This window comes from Choloepus didactylus, chromosome 27 (genome assembly GCF_015220235.1).
Source record: "Choloepus didactylus isolate mChoDid1 chromosome 27, mChoDid1.pri, whole genome shotgun sequence".
NCBI lineage: Eukaryota > Metazoa > Chordata > Mammalia > Pilosa > Megalonychidae > Choloepus > Choloepus didactylus.
Genome location: NC_051333.1, coordinates 7,622,827 through 7,638,063, shown reverse-complemented (window position 1 = coordinate 7,638,063; position 15,237 = coordinate 7,622,827). Strand labels below are relative to the sequence as shown.

Here is a 15,237-nt window from a genome sequence, read left to right as displayed (position 1 = left end):
CGCAGAGCAATGGCCGCCGGGAACGAAAACCCGATAGGACAGTCAAAAGTCCGCCCGCCCCCTAGTGGGCGCCGCTGCCCTCACCACATATGCGCGTTATATTTTGGCCAATGAAAAGAGGGAAAGCTGCCCGCTCAGCCCGTTTTGCGTCACTTCCGCAGCCCCTGTTTCAAGGGATAAGAAACCCTGCGCCAACGCCTCCTTCTTTCCCAAGCAGCTGCCGAAGATGGCGGAGGGTCAGGTGCGGGCTCCGCGCGGTCCGGGGCGGCGTGGGGCCGGGTGGGGCCGGGTGGGCCGGGTGGGTTCGGGTGGGTTCCCAGTCGGGACGGGGTTGGAGCTTCTGTCTCCTTGTACGTGTGTTACGGAGTTTAAGGTAGACAGCTGAGCAAAATGGAAGGTTTTGGGGTTAAGGGTAATCTGCAATGGGGCGCCGGGACCCCGCCTGTGGGAAATTGGGGCTGACTTTAGGCCTGGGATTGGCTTAATTGCGGCCTTGTACTCCAGTTCGAGGGTTGTAATAGTGGACACTTCCATCAAAGAGGGATGTTGTACAACTAGGTCTCGTTTACTTCGATGTCTAGTGTTGGGGGCATTGAGGCCGGGCCTTGGCCTTGTTGGGGGTCCTTAAATATTCCCAGCGAAGCATGCGGAAGGGCATTGGGCGGCCCGTGGGTGATGAGAAGCTGAGGATTGGTTCAAGTGAAGCCCACTCGCCCTGGAGGCCGTAAGAGCCGGTTAGGACCCGGCGTTATCCTTCAATCCTGCCTAGGGTTCTGGCTGCTTCATCTTAACTTAGGAGTGCTAGTCGAGATCCTCTGCGGCCCCCGGTATTTTAAGTAGAAACCCGCTCCTGGAGTGGGGCGAGAGGGTTGCCTACCGGGCATTCAGGAAGGGATTGTTCTTGCTCTCTCTTATGGGGGCCAGTGGATGCCTTGCAGACTTGTTGCTGTTGGAAGCAGGGGCCCTTGGAACAGAACGTCTAACTTGCTCTATATCCTTGCCCTTCTCGGTTTTGGAAATAGTTCTCATATATTTTTTGTAAGAAATTACTGATTGGGAGGGGGAAACAGTTTTGGAGCCTGGCTGACCCAGGCTCCTCCTGGTAGATTTGAATTCTGTTTTTGTGTAGTTAATTATTTCTCCCAGTATTCCTGAGGGAGATACTGTTGTCCTCGTTTTGCAGGTGAGGAAATTGAAGCATGGACAGTTGGAGATTTTTGGCCGAAGTCTGGCTTTAGTCTCTGTGCCCAGCTGCACTGCCTTCCAACAATCACGAAGTATATAATAAGAGTTTGATAGGAGTGGGGGTGTCTACCCTTATCTGGGGAAACTGAGGTTCAGCCTTCATGTCAATGGCCCAGGGATGCAGAGCTAGCACGGGCCAAGGTCAGGGGAAGATTAGAGTTAGGATTCTGGAACTTAGAGATTTGTAAGTTTGGCATCTGATCCAGCGTGCTGAGTGAAATACTGAGTCAGCCTTTTGCTTTCTTGACCTCAGTATCCTCCTCAGTGATCTGAAGCTTGGATCTTAGAGCTGGCTAAGAGGTTTCTTTTGGGGATAAGGTAGAACAAACAAATGAAGAGGAGTAGCTTGGTCGGGGGAGAGTTCAGGGAAGGGGCAGTGGGTGCTCCTGACCTCACCTTGTCTCTTTCTCCCAGGTCCTGGTGCTTGATGGCCGGGGCCATCTCCTGGGTCGCCTGGCGGCCATCGTGGCCAAGCAGGTGCTGCTGGGTAAGTGCTTCTGTCGCAGGCGCCTGTCGTCACCCCCACTTTGAGGTCAGTGATGAGCAACAATCACCATCTTTCGTTTGAGTCTCACGACCATGAGATCAACCCCATGCACCGCTCTGAGACCTGCCAGACCTCACCTTCCCCGGGGGGTGTGGCTTGCCCAGCTCTGAAATTGTTTTCTGAGAGGCTAATTTGAATTTGAACCTAAATCCAGTCCTGCCAAATAGTGCTCTTGGTCTTGTCTTCCTTGTGCACTGTGGTTTACCTGCATACCGGGAAGGGGCCCCGTCTCTGTGTCCTCAGCAGCGGCTGGTTCGGTGGGCTGGGCTGGGCTGGGTCAAGCCCTCTGGTGCTGTCTGCCCCACCTCCTAACTCCTCGATCTCCCTACTTCCTCACCAGGCCGGAAGGTGGTGGTCGTGCGCTGCGAGGGCATCAACATTTCTGGCAACTTCTACAGGAATAAGTGTAAGTTATGGCAGCATCAGAGGGGCTGGAGAAGACCAACTTCTACAGGCCTTGTAGGCTCCCAGGGCCAGTCCCGGAGGTGCTGGGGCTGATGGGTCTTGAGTTCCTGGCAGACTCTTAGAGGAGTTTGGAAGTTGGGCGACTGGCCTGGGATTCTCAGGTCTGCTCAGGCTAGGCTTCACACACCCTCCCCTCTCACCAGTGAAGTACCTGGCCTTCCTCCGCAAACGCATGAACACCAACCCATCCCGTGGCCCCTACCACTTCCGGGCCCCCAGCCGCATCTTCTGGAGGACCGTGCGAGGTGAGCTGGGCCCAGAACCATGGGGTTGGGGCATGAGGCCAGTGATGAGGACTTTTCCCACTTGTGTTCGAGTTTCCGGACCATGAGATGACTCCACATGCACTACCATCTGAGGCTGCCTGTCCTGTCTTGGAGGACTGTTGGGGGGTGGTCCGTGCAGCACACTGAGCAGCCCCCTGCCTCTGCCCACAGGCATGCTGCCCCACAAGACCAAGCGGGGTCAGGCTGCCTTGGACCGCCTCAAGGTGTTCGATGGGATCCCACCCCCCTACGACAAGGTAAGCTCGGCCATGTCAGGGCCACCCCTGTGCCGCCCCAGCGTCTGTGATGTTTCACAATTACCTACATTGTTCGACCCCCGTGAGAACAACCCTGGCTGAGACGCCGGCCCAAGCCCCTTCCCTGTGTCCCCTCCCTCACTACAGCTCTCTAAGCCCGTCTTTTTCCTTTCCCAGAAAAAGCGGATGGTGGTTCCTGCTGCCCTCAAGGTTGTGCGGCTGAAACCCACCCGAAAGGTGAGTTCCACCCCCATGTTAGATTTGAGTCCCGCAACCCAGAGTTGGGGTCCCTGAGTCTGGCAGATGATGGCTTTTTCTCACGATGGTCTGCGTATGCCCCTTGGGCCCTGCCGATAACGCCAGTGGCTCAGCTGATGCCAGGAAGGGCAGGGGTTGGGGGGAGTCTCCTAACTTGGGCTTGGCAGAAATGTAGCTAACAGTGTCTGGGGGGCTCCACGTCTCTGGATTCAGGGCACTTGGGTTTCCTTACACCTTCACTTCTCTGCTCCCCTCCACCCCCCAGTTTGCTTACCTGGGGCGCCTGGCGCATGAGGTTGGCTGGAAGTACCAGGCGGTGACGGCCACCCTGGAGGAGAAAAGGAAGGAGAAGGCCAAGATCCATTACAGGAAGAAGAAGCAGCTCATGGTGAGGGCAGGGACGGGGGGCTCCACGCTCGGGGTAGACGGGCTCAGCTGGTGCCAGCCCCAGGGCAGGGGTGGGCCTGGGTCTGTGGGGTCATGGTGGTCCCAGGCAACAGCAGCTGACCACCTTCTCTCCTCTTCCTCCCACAGAGACTACGGAAACAGGCTGAGAAAAATGTGGAGAAGAAGATTGGCAAATATACTGAGGTCCTCAAGACCCATGGACTCCTGGTCTGAGCCCAATAAAGACATTATTCCTCAAGCTTGGCCTGGCCTGCCCTTCCTCCTCCAGCGCCGCCCCGGGTGTGGGGGGTCCGCAGGCAGCCTGGGGCGCAGGAGCTAGGGAGATGGAGAGGGCCCTGATGGGCTCAAGCCACTTCCCCGTTGGTCTGTGGCCTACTTGTTCATGAGACTAGGAAGGACCCCCGTTCCTTGGGTTTTGATGTTTTTGGACAAGGGAGAACTGAGAGATTGTAATAGCAGGGGGCGCCGAGGTGTCAGCGGGGCCTTGTTCTAAGCATCCTGTGTGGTTCCTTAACATGCTCTGCAGCTGTCAGAATGTTAGTCACATGTGTACAGGGGCTCCACAGACGGGGAAGACTGCGGCCCTGGGCTTACAGGCGTTGCCCTTATTGCTTCCCTGTACTCTGTGATCAGAAAAAAAATAAATTATTTTTTAAAAGAAATTGGTGTCTTTGCAGTATGTCTCTGCTTTGTAGGTGGCTCCAGGGAGGACAATTCCATGCTGAGCAGGTGGCCTGAGCGCATTTCTATTCTGATTCAACTGCATAGTATTGGAATTGCAACAATTAACCAACCACCCCCTGTTGCCAGACACCCAGGTTATTGTCTTCTTGTGGTGCTGTGCAGGGGGGTGTTACACAGTGCAAATGTCTTGTGTATCTTGTTGGAAGGCAGTGCAGCTGGGCATAGTCTAAAGGCCGACTTCAGCCAAAAATCTCCCAACTGTCCATGCTTCAGTTTCCTCACCTGCAAAATGAGAACAGTATCTCCCTTAGGAATATTGGGAGAAATAATTACCTACACAAAAACAGAACCCATATCTACTGGGAGGAGCCTGGGTCAGCCGGGCTCCAAAACTGTTTCCCCCCTCCCAGTCAGTAATTTGTAGGGGACAAGAGGATGAGAAAATGGATATTAAACCCCAAAATGTCTGCTTTGATTCCTCTGGGAATCTTAAGTTGCCCAAGGTAAGTTCCTGAGGGGTGAGTTAGGGAATGTTCAACTCAGCAGAGCCTGCCTGGCCCCAGCTCCATTTAGATTTTAGCTTGGGTGGAGCCACCCAAAGGTGACGTAACTAGGAGTCCATCCCAAGCAGTCTTGAACATGGTAAAAGCAGACACTAGGTAACTGGAAGGGAAATGTGGTTTATACTGTACTTGAGCTTGATGTGCAATATTTAGAAGTAGTAACTTAGGAATTCTATATCAAATGCAACTCTACCAAGACAGCTACTTGAGTATAATCTTGATTATAGTTCACTTGGCATATTAATGCCACACCAGGCCTTTCGTGGGTGATGTCCCTACCAGAAAGCAGAGGGTGCTCAGTACTCAGCAAGAACCAGACTCTCCCTGGGGATCCTCTTTGTGAGGGGAGCTGCCTCCAGCATCATCTGGACACAAAGCTTCAGTCTTGCCAAAACTGCATACCTGGTTGTTACATTATAATCCCACAGAAGCACTGCGCTCCAGAGAAATGACAAACGTTTGCTCTTCAGAAGACACAATTAAGAAAATGAAGACACAAGTCACAGAGGGGGAGTAAATACTTGGAAATCATTTTAAAGGACTTAAATCCAGAATCTATAAAGATCCCTTAACTCAATAACAAGGGGGCAACCCAATTAAAAATGGGGCGAAAGGGAGAGGGCACTGAGGATCTGGCCACTTCCAGCATCCTGGGATGTGGCACAGGGGACCCCAGCCCCCCGCAGAGCCCGCCCCACCCCCCAGCCTGGGACTGTGAGACCCCAGTCCTTCCCCAAGCTGAAGCTGCAGGGAATTGAGGTACCAGCCACATATTCTTCCCAAAAAGGAGCTGTGGTGGCACCGGTAACGGGAACTGACAGCGTGGAGCTGGCTGCACTGGGACCCCTGCTAGAAGAGAAGGGTAAACGTAACCACCAACCCAACCACAGCTGAAGACCAGCAAACATGCCCGGTGCCCCAGGAAGAAGTGGAGGAGGTGCGGGTACTGAGACTGCCCCTGCAAGCCCACCAGGCCATGGGGAAGACGGACGAGCTCGTATGTAAGGTCTAGGAGGGACGTTGGAGGGTCACCCCATATGATGTGCTCCGCGCCTGGCTGAAGGACAGTGACTACCTGCTACCTGGTCACAGACCCCCCCCATGCCCTCCTTTCAGGCTCGCTTCAAGAACATCTTCCACATCCATGGAGAAACTGGCAATATCTGGAACCATCTGCTCGGTTCCGTGCTGTTTCTCTTTTCGGGCATCTTGACCATGCTCAGGTCAAATATGTACATTGTGGACCCTCTACAGGAGAAGCTGGTTTTTGAGACATTCTTTTTGGGTGCGGTGTGCTGCCTCAGGTTCTCCTGGCTCTTTCACACCATCTCGTCATTCAGAGAAAGTCTCCAGGACTTTTTCCAAATTGGACTATTCAGGGATTGCTCTACTGATTAAGGAGAATCTACTACTACTCCTATTGCTCCTCACAGCCACGGCCCATCTATCTCTCCATTGTCTGTGTCCTGGTTTTCTGCCATCCATTTGGTAGCACAGTTTTCAACAATTATAGCCTGGTCCCATCTTTCTAGGGCCTGGATCTGATTATACAGCAGCAAGAACAAAGCCACCAACTTCTACACAGCCCGGCTAATCATGGAAGTATGTTTGTTCATCAGCCTTCAAATAACTCGAGTTAAATCTTTTTTTTCTCATCAGAGTAATGCAAAATTAAAATGGGAAAATATATTTAATATTTAATACAAAGCTTCAAAAGAAACCTCCTACCATTGCTATGTATCTTAATGCAAAGACTATGGTGATAATAAAAGAAAGTACAGGAAAAAAAATAAAATGGGGCAAAAGATTTGAATAGACATTTCACCAAAGCAGACAGGCAACTGGCCAGTGAGCCCATAAAAAGATGCTGCATATTATTCAACATCAGAGAATGCAATTTACATCTCTGGGCTTATCCTTCATTCTTTAGGACAAAAACCTGGGAATGGACTTTGAGCCAAAGGCAGGTGCATTCGAAAAGCGCCTGTTCCATCCTGCCCACCTGCCGGCCACCAAGGCTATGTCCCCTACCTGCAGCAGCAGGTCTCCCCGCCAATTCCTCCTCAGCCTCGCCCCGCGGGCGTTAGAGACCTCTGAGATCAGGCTCAACTGAATGGCTCAAAGGAGGGTCTTATTTTAAGTGGCATTTCTGGCTCACGGGGAGGGTGAAGCTCTCTGTAAGTCTTCAGACTTTTGCATTTCTGCCATGAAATGCTGCAAATACATCTGTGCAAACTGGCGGAGGTAGGACAACATCCCCTCACATGGTAACAACTGGAGTTTGCTTAAATTTATTATTAGACACCAAGGATGTTTACTGTGCATCAAGAAATCAATGTAGTGGGTTGCAATTGACATTAAAATAGACGAAACTGAATAAATAGAACTGGAAAAAAATCAATGTATTGCAGGAAGGATAGGAAAACAGTGTTTCTGAAAACAGAGAGGGAGAGAGAGAGAGAAGTGGGGGTGGTTTGCTTGCCATTTAGAGTGTATTTCCTTGTGTGGGTTGTGGTTGAAAGCTATGGACCTAAATGTCTCCAGATTGGGGCCTCCACCTTTTCAGGGTGAAGCAATAGTTCTTTGTTTTGCTTTTTCCTTATCAACAAAATCTCACAAGCTGCTCTGAGCAATATGCAAAATACTGTGCATTAAAAAAAACAGAAAAGATAGAACACCTAATCTCATCCCCCGGAGCTGCAAACCACTGGGACACTCATGCATTTCCTTCCAGACTTTTTTCTAGTAACTTCTGTACCTGGTCCAACACCTATCTTGATAAAACTATGAGTCCTGCGTTTTTTGTTGTTGTTTCTTTAACTGAATATCATAAGTCTTTTTCTTCTAAGTCACTCAAAAACTCCCGAAATTACTTTTTTCTTCTCCTCACCTCACCCCCCCAACAAATTATAAAAACATCACTGGAGGGAAGACAGTTTTTAAAAGCAGAAAATGAAACACTCCTGCTTCTTAATGCTACCTCCAGAGGGACTGAAGCTTAATTAAAATAAAAACTATTCAAAACTCTCAGAGCTAATAAGTACAAAAGACATCAAAATAATTAAACTTTCAAAAATGAGGTTTTGCAAGTTTGTAGCACATATATTTCTGAGGCTTTTGTAATTTAAAAGCACTAGAAACTTTGGAGACATCATGTATATAAATAAGCCTTCTCTGTCTATAACAGCACCGTCCAATAGAACTTTCTACGCTGCTGAAATTGTTCTATATCTGCACTGTCCAATACGCAAGCCCCTAGTCACATGTGGCTACTGAGCAAATTGAAAATCTTAGAGCTGAATTTTTAATTTTATTCCATTTAAACTGAAATAACCACATGAGTGTATGATATCGGAAGATGCAGCTCCATAATATTTCAAAAGATATAGTCCACAATAATATCATGTAATTAGCTTAAAAAAAAACAAATCATCCTATAGGTTGTCAACAACTATTTGTTGAATAAACTGGTTATGCCCCTTGTTCTGCGATTTGCTTTATCTGCATACAAAATCAACTGGAAACAGCAGACATCTGGAAGATACATTGAAAGCTGGTAACAGCGGCTGCTTCTGGGGAGAGAAACTGGATGTGTGGGGGAGAAGAGTGGGAGGGTGATTTATCTTCCCTCATTTACTTTTTATACCCTTTGAATTTTGTACCATGGGCAAATTAAGTTAAAAACAAACAAACAGAAAATGAAATATGGCTTCCAATCTTTTCATTCCAGGGTCTTCTGACCTCCTTCACATCTAGGAAGCGCCTCCAGGGTAGTTCATCATAAAGCTATGCTCTGACTTGTTCTTTTGGTATTTCTGATTCCTCTCCATTTATTCATTTAGTCAGTTACTCCACAATTACAAATGGAGCATCTGTTACATGGCAGATGCCAGAAACGCCGGTGAACAAAGCCAACAAAAATGCCTGCCCACCTAGGGCTTACATTCTAGTGAGGAAAGGGAAATGAAACAAATGGGGAACAAGAATGCACAAGCAAGATGGGTTCAGCCTGTTGAAAGTGTTATGAAGGAAACTTCACACTTACTGACAGAGGGTCACCGGCATGGGGGTGGGGGAGGTTCCAGTGGAACTTGATGGTCAGCGACATAGTCTCTGAGAAGGTCTGAAAGCCTGGAAGAATGTTCTAGAAACAGCAAGGATGTGGGGATGGAGCAGCACTCTACTGTAAGAGGGGAAAGAGAGAAACCAGATCGTAGAGTTACTCAAATGTGGCCTGTCAGCTACAGCTTAAGTATCCAAATTGAGAAGGAGTATTTAAAAACTTTGGATAGCAGGATGACAAGCCAATGCTGTGTCGGTTGAATTAAAAACAAATAAAGCCCTGTACCTTGTATTTTGTAATTTTTTCACAATTTCATTTTCCTACTAGTTAATCCTTACTGTATTTTACAAAAACATTGGTCCAAGACAAGTTGCAGAATTTAAAGGACTGGTTCTTCACCACAGATTGTTTGACAAGCAACAATGTAGAGGTTTCTAGGGGCAAACAGATTTTATATTCTGAATGCTATGCTTAAAAAGTTCTTCCCCATACTCAGAAGTTAAAAGAAAAAAAGCACAAAAACTAATGTTTTATTCTAGTACTTGATCAGTTTCATTCACCCACACCTACCCCCCATCCCTCTAATTTTATTTTTGCTCCATCAGAAATTTATTTTGGCATAAAATGTGAGGTAGGGACCTAACTTTTTTTTTCCCAGATAGTCACCCAATTTTCCGAATACACAGTGATTTAATTTTCTGTATAACCCCTCTGGATTTAAATTGCATGGTTACCATATGCTAAATTCTCCAAAGTAGTTGGGTTTATTTGTAGACTTCCAAGTGGTTTACTTTTAAAATTTACATTGAACAAAGTATCACTTTTAACCCACCCACACCAATAAAACACACAAGATGATACAATTGTGGATCACATAAGACAGTACAAGTGCTTAATTCCCTCTCAGTTTGAACCAGAATAAGACACAAGTTTAACTCTTTTATATAATGATTAGCAACTAGTGCCTCTTTGTGATTGAATAACCTAGTTGGGACATACTAGCAAAAGCCTAAATTTAAGGTCTTTGGTGAACGTGACACATCAGCTAAAGAGTCTGGGAGAACTAGATTCCAGAGAGGGTGATGGGGAAATCCTTCTGGGTTTTAGTTTTTACTTTTACAACCCATGAGTATTTCTGAGCCTTTCACTCTACAATTTAGGAGACATTTGGGTTGGAGGAAAGAACATGGACCTCGGATCCACCAGGGTTTATTTTCCAACTGCCCTTGGTTGGATGTGTGACTTTCTTAGTTTCAGCCGCTGCCTCCTTTTCTATAAAATGGGGTAATAATAGTAGCAACCTTCAGGGTGGAAGGAGCAGCACATGCATTTCTAGAGAGAGGGACTGACACTGAACAAGGAAAGACCCAAATGAGTTAAGCCAAGACTTAACTAAGTGAAGAGGCACCTATACATGCCGAGGCTTGGAGTTTGAAAACCTGCCGCAAGGTCCAACTCAGCTAGGGAGTTGGGGGTTGACAGGGTGGGCTGGAGTGATCAGTTATCGTCACCATGGCCGGGCACAGGGCCGAAAAATCAGTAGGTACTCATCAACTGTGAGCTGAACCTAAAAAACGATGCAAGCATTTCTTTTTTATTGGGAAGGTGATTAAGAGCTTTGGAACCAGACTGCCCAGGTTCAAATCCCAGCTCTGCCTCTAGCTTTCTAGTTACACCTGGAGCGGTGACCATCAAACTCCTCCATCTGTAAAATGGGAATAGTAAGAGTATTGTGAGGACAAAACGTGTGAATATACGTAAAGGGCCTGGCACATGGAAACTATTTTGAAATTTTCAGGCAATTATAGACCTGCGCCGTCCAAAATGGTCGCCATTAGCCACAGGTGACTATTCAAATCTAATAAAATGCAATAAAGTGGAACTTAAGATCACGCACACATTTCAGTGCTCAACTGTGTTACACAAAGCAGATTATAGAGCGTTTCCATCGCCGCGGAACGTCCTACTGGACAGCGCTGTTACAGTTAGGAAAACAGAACGGGTAGGAACACACAAGGCAGGAGAAAAGAATAACTTTAGTTCATAAACTTCAGAAAGTTCATGAGGAACTCTCAGACCCTCCCCAAGATGGCGGCGCCGTTGCACATGTACCTTCCTGTCGTGCGCCCCGCAGAAAGATGACCGCCGCATCCGGTTTGAACCGTGAACGAACTCAGCCACGCCGTCCCAAACCCTGGAGCCTCCGCCCCGCACAAACATGACGGCCTCCCTACAACTCTCGCGATAACATAAGCGCACGCAAGGCTGGTGCTCCTTCCTAGCCCCAGCCAAGGCGCCAGGAACAATGATGGCCTGAGAATCTCGCGAGACCGCCGTCGCCTCTCCCGCCTCTCCGCCCTTCAGCATCATGGCGGCGTCTGTGTAGTCCCCAAAATCGCGGGCTTGGCTAGGGCCGTTGTCAATCAGAGTCGCGCTCAAGGCACCGCCCAAAGCCGGGCTACTTCGCCCTTTTACGTCACTTCCTGCGAAGCCCCTGCGTAGTTGATAAGGAAACCCGGACGCCGGCGCCGCTCTCTTTTTTTCAAGCGGCCGGGAACATGGCGGACATTCAGGTATGGGCTCGGGGCGGGAGAGACATTTAGGGGGTCAGCCCGGGGCTTCCGGGGTGCATCCTCGAGGCAGGGCTCCGCGCCTCAGTTCGGGGGTTGGTTAATTCCGGGGGTCCCTGATTTCCTTTCCTAGAGATTAACTCGGGCCGAGGGCGCGTGCTTTTGGATTAATCTAGATTAACGCACCCTAAACCTGGGGGTGGGGGGCGTGCTTGGGGTTTAACGGGAGTTCAGACGTTTTAGGGGCTATCCTTTTAAAATTCGGGATTTAAGGGATGATTTTTATAGAGGTCTCGGCCGCTGGGGTTTAATCCTGTTATAACTGAGTCCTAAAGACCAATAACCCAGGGAGTTTTTTCCTTTATCCTGAAGCCGCGTATGTCAAATGTGGATTGAATTCTGGAGAGGGGGCATTGGGTCTTGGAGAAAATAGTATCCAAGATGTTAGGGGGTTAATTTAGGATCTCCGGGGCTTCAGGGGTGAATTCTGCTTGGGGGGAAGATGGTTTAGAGCATAAATACTGAAGTAACAGCAGGTTGAGAGCGGAGTGTTTGATTTATGGGTAAATCTGGGTTATTGAGCTGTGGCTGGGGATTTTTTGCTCTAGTTGTTTCTCGAATTAATTCTGGATTGATGGGCAGTAGCCTATGGTTAAGCCTTAGGAAGGTTGGGGTTGGGGGCAGGTAAAAATTGTAGAGAGTGGGGTCTGAGGGGTTTGCTGCCTCTTCCATGCTTGTCCACTCACTAGTTCCCTCATCCCCACAGACCGAGCGTGCCTACCAAAAGCAGCCGACAATCTTCCAAAACAAGAAGAGGGTTCTGCTTGGAGAAACCGGCAAGGAGAAGCTCCCGCGTTACTACAAGAACATTGGTCTGGGTTTTAAGACACCCAAGGAGGTGCGGGGACCCTCAGAAGAGAGAATGAGCTCTCCATTTATGTGTCTGCACATGTGCCCAAGTGGAGTTGCCCTGCCCACATCGGAGTGGCTGTCTGGGGCTGCTGGGAATTGTAGTTTGTGTCCTTGAGGCCCCGCCCACTGTTCGTTTCAGTAACTGCCTGTTCAAGGCTCATGACTTTCTTTCTTATCCCTTCAGGCCATTGAGGGCACATACATTGACAAGAAATGTCCCTTCACTGGTAACGTCTCCATTCGAGGGCGGATCCTGTCTGGTGAGTGAGGGGCTCCGGGGACTGGGGGTCCAAGGCCTGAACTGCTGGCTGGGAGGGGCCTGGGATTCATATTCTTGGGTCTCATTGGGGAGGGGGCTGGTGTCCTGGCCTCCGAGGTCCAAAAGAAGAGGAGCTGGAGTTGGGACCCTAGGGTCCAGGACACTGGCAAATGATGTTTGTTTTCACGATGGTCTTCGGATGCCCACCAGGGGCACTGCCGAGAAATCCACTTAGCAAAGCTGATGCCAGTGGCAAGATTCCCTGGGAAACCAGCCCAGCAGCTCCCTTTCCCAGCATGCCCTGAGGGTCCCCTTCACCCCCTTTCCTCTGGGGACTGACCTGGAGTCCGCCCCTCCCACCAGGCGTGGTGACCAAGATGAAGATGCAGAGGACCATTGTCATCCGCCGGGACTACCTCCACTACATCCGCAAGTATAACCGCTTCGAGAAGCGCCACAAGAACATGTCCGTGCACCTGTCCCCCTGCTTCAGGTGAGCAGGGGCTCAGCCCCTCAACCCTCCCTGAGCAGGGCAGCATTTCTGGCCAGCCCATAATCCCAGGTTGTGTACATTAGACAGTCGTTAGAATGTTCTAGAACTAGAATGGGCTAGAACCTTGGGGCCAGGGGATTAGAACGTTTTGCTAGGCGAGAGCCTTAGAAAGGTTGGAATTAGAAAGCTTGTTTCTTAAATTCATATTAAGCGTCACCTGCAGGGCTCGGTGTTGGATGCTCTGGTTTCCATGGTGAGTGAGCGGCGGGTTCTGCTGTCACAGAGAACGTGGCCTAGCAGCGAGGGTGCCAGGAGAGGTGGGGCAGCTGTCAGTCGGGAGCCTCATGGTGGGGGGCATGGGAAAGTGTTGAGGGGTCCTCTGAAGCAGTTGAGGTGACAAGTTGCAGGGCATGGGGGCGGGGGGGAGTTGGCACTCAGGTCTGGGTGGTCCTCTGGGTGGTACCTGGCCTACCGCCAGTGTCGGGGGAGCAGGGAGGCTGCCATCAGCAAGTGATGGTCCTCAGGAGCTTCTGTATTGTCTTTCTGAAAATGGGGACCATAGCAGCCCCCCACACCCCGCCCGGGAGGTCCTTGGAAGGGTTTCAGTGTACTTTACCCACAGCATCAAACTTGATGCTTTGTGTGTAGTTAGTGCTCAGTCGGTCACAATGGTGGGGCAGGTGGAAATGGAAGCTGGGGCTTGGGTGGGGTTGGGCACAGCTGGGAGGCCTCGGCCTGGGAAGGGGAAGGGGCCCACTCTGAGTTGCCAGTCTCGGGGTGGTCCCTCCTGATGGCATGATTGCCGCCCCCCTCCGCAGGGATGTCCAGATCGGCGACATCGTCACGGTGGGCGAGTGCCGGCCCCTGAGCAAAACTGTGCGCTTCAACGTGCTCAAGGTCACCAAGGCTGCTGGCACCAAGAAGCAGTTCCAAAAGTTCTGATCCTGGATGCTGCCCGTCCCCAGCTCTGTAGAAATAAAGTTATTTTCCCACCCACATCCACCGCTCTGGCATCTCTCTGGGCCCTTACCCAGAGGAGGGAACGTCCCTGGAGTTCAGCAGGGTTGCCCTGAGAGTTCAGGGTCTCCATCCAGTGGGAAATTGGGATGGGGCCAAACCTCCTGCCCTGGGGTCTCTGGGTGGAGAAAGCAACTTCTATAAGTCCCTCTTTCTGGGACCGTCTTGGTTTCCGAATAAACAAGGCCATCTACCCTCCTCCCCCAGTCTCTGGGGAGGAAGTGCGGGCGCAGGCTCCTGGGTGTACCCCATCTCTCCCATCACCGGCCCAAGTACTCCTAACCCCGTCAGGTGCTTTTCTGGCCGCAGAGGGAGAACCTCGTCTGTCCTTGTGGGCTTGGCTGTGCTTCGGGCTTTCTTGTCTGCCTGGCCCAGGGAAATGCAGAGCTCCAGGTGTCAACCTGGGCCTACCTGTCTCCCCTGACCGCAGAAGAGGAGCCAGGCAGGGGCTTCTGGCAGGACTGCAGGGCCCCAGCTCCACTTGAGCCCGCTGCGTGCCTGCTTGTAGAGGAGGAAACAGGCTCGGGGGCAAGTCCTTTCCCTGGAATCCCTGAGTTGCTGAGCTGTGACCCAGCTCTCAGATTCTGGAGACTATGCACCAGCCACCTCGAAGTCCAAGTAAAGAAATGGGTCTAGAACGCAAGTCACAGCCGGGGTGGAGGCGGCCAGGAGCCCAGCTCTGCGGGGAAACAGCTGAGGCAGAGGTTGGGACTAGGGCTGCAAGGGACAGGCCAGCGTGGGCAGGGCAGGCAAATGTAGGGAAGGAAATGGAACTAGAGTGTCCCAGGAGCCCCAAGAAGGGGACAGATTGGAGGGTGGGAGTGGGGCAGGAGCTCTGTCAAGCAAGCAGATGGGGAAAGGCAGGGGTCGGGTCAGCCAGGTGCCCTTGGAGAGCTGGATCCGAGCAGCCCGCGAGGTGGGGCGCAGCAGGTGACCGGCCAGGAAGGTTCAGGGAGAGGACAGCAGGGGGAGACTGGGGCTTCTGGGGCGCTGCTGGGTCCCCGGTCCCTGCCCCCCATGCCTGTACCAGGGTCTGAGGCCAGCGCTGGTACAAGGGTTGGGAGACAGGGCCGCGAGGAAGAGGAGCCGCCGCTGCCGCCCCACGGGCCCCGCCGCTGCCGCCCCACGGGCCCCGCCGCTGCCTTTTACCCCAGCCCGGCTAGGGCGGGGGTTCCTGCCAGAGGAAGTGGGGCCGCATCAAAGAGGGCAGGAAGGGGCAGGGAGGGTCAG

At 50.9% G+C, this 15,237-nt stretch overlaps 2 protein-coding genes, 5 non-coding genes and 1 pseudogene across 8 annotated transcripts; all 8 read left to right on the top strand.

Annotated features, from left to right (window-relative positions):
- Positions 1 to 160: 160 nt before the first annotated feature.
- RPL13A (ribosomal protein L13a) lies at positions 161 to 3,684 on the top strand. Of its 2 annotated transcripts, none has more exons than XM_037819533.1 (8): positions 161 to 241; positions 1,660 to 1,732; positions 2,133 to 2,198; positions 2,401 to 2,502; positions 2,695 to 2,780; positions 2,958 to 3,017; positions 3,304 to 3,426; positions 3,573 to 3,684. In XM_037819533.1, the coding sequence occupies exons 1-8, from the start codon at positions 227 to 229 to the stop codon at positions 3,657 to 3,659; spliced, it is 612 nt and encodes a 203-aa protein (XP_037675461.1). In that variant the 5' UTR covers positions 161 to 226; the 3' UTR covers positions 3,660 to 3,684. The 2 variants fall into 2 exon arrangements, with proteins under 2 accessions (XP_037675461.1, XP_037675462.1); XM_037819534.1 differs by lacking the exon at positions 161 to 241 and adding an exon at positions 1,188 to 1,277.
- On the top strand, positions 1,775 to 1,858 carry LOC119521976. The gene has a single exon (XR_005214444.1). It is a non-coding gene; the product is annotated as a small nucleolar RNA Z195/SNORD33/SNORD32 family (small nucleolar RNA).
- LOC119521989 lies at positions 2,537 to 2,621 on the top strand. The gene has a single exon (XR_005214456.1). It is a non-coding gene; the product is annotated as a small nucleolar RNA Z195/SNORD33/SNORD32 family (small nucleolar RNA).
- LOC119521977 lies at positions 2,819 to 2,889 on the top strand. The gene has a single exon (XR_005214445.1). It is a non-coding gene; the product is annotated as a small nucleolar RNA SNORD34 (small nucleolar RNA).
- LOC119521980 lies at positions 3,079 to 3,164 on the top strand. Its single transcript, XR_005214448.1, has one exon. It is a non-coding gene; the product is annotated as a small nucleolar RNA SNORD35 (small nucleolar RNA).
- A 1,085-nt stretch (positions 3,685 to 4,769) lies between the features above and the next one.
- Positions 4,770 to 6,225, top strand: LOC119521135 (annotated as a pseudogene).
- Positions 6,226 to 11,172: 4,947 nt separating this feature from the next.
- Positions 11,173 to 13,988, top strand: RPS11 (ribosomal protein S11). The gene is made up of 5 exons (XM_037820429.1): positions 11,173 to 11,329; positions 12,093 to 12,224; positions 12,423 to 12,498; positions 12,861 to 12,990; positions 13,809 to 13,988. Exons 1-5 carry the CDS (start codon positions 11,315 to 11,317, stop codon positions 13,930 to 13,932), a joined length of 477 nt encoding a protein of 158 aa, XP_037676357.1. The 5' UTR covers positions 11,173 to 11,314; the 3' UTR covers positions 13,933 to 13,988.
- On the top strand, positions 12,663 to 12,750 carry LOC119521979. Its single transcript, XR_005214447.1, has one exon. It is a non-coding gene; the product is annotated as a small nucleolar RNA SNORD35 (small nucleolar RNA).
- Positions 13,989 to 15,237: the final 1,249 nt, after the last annotated feature.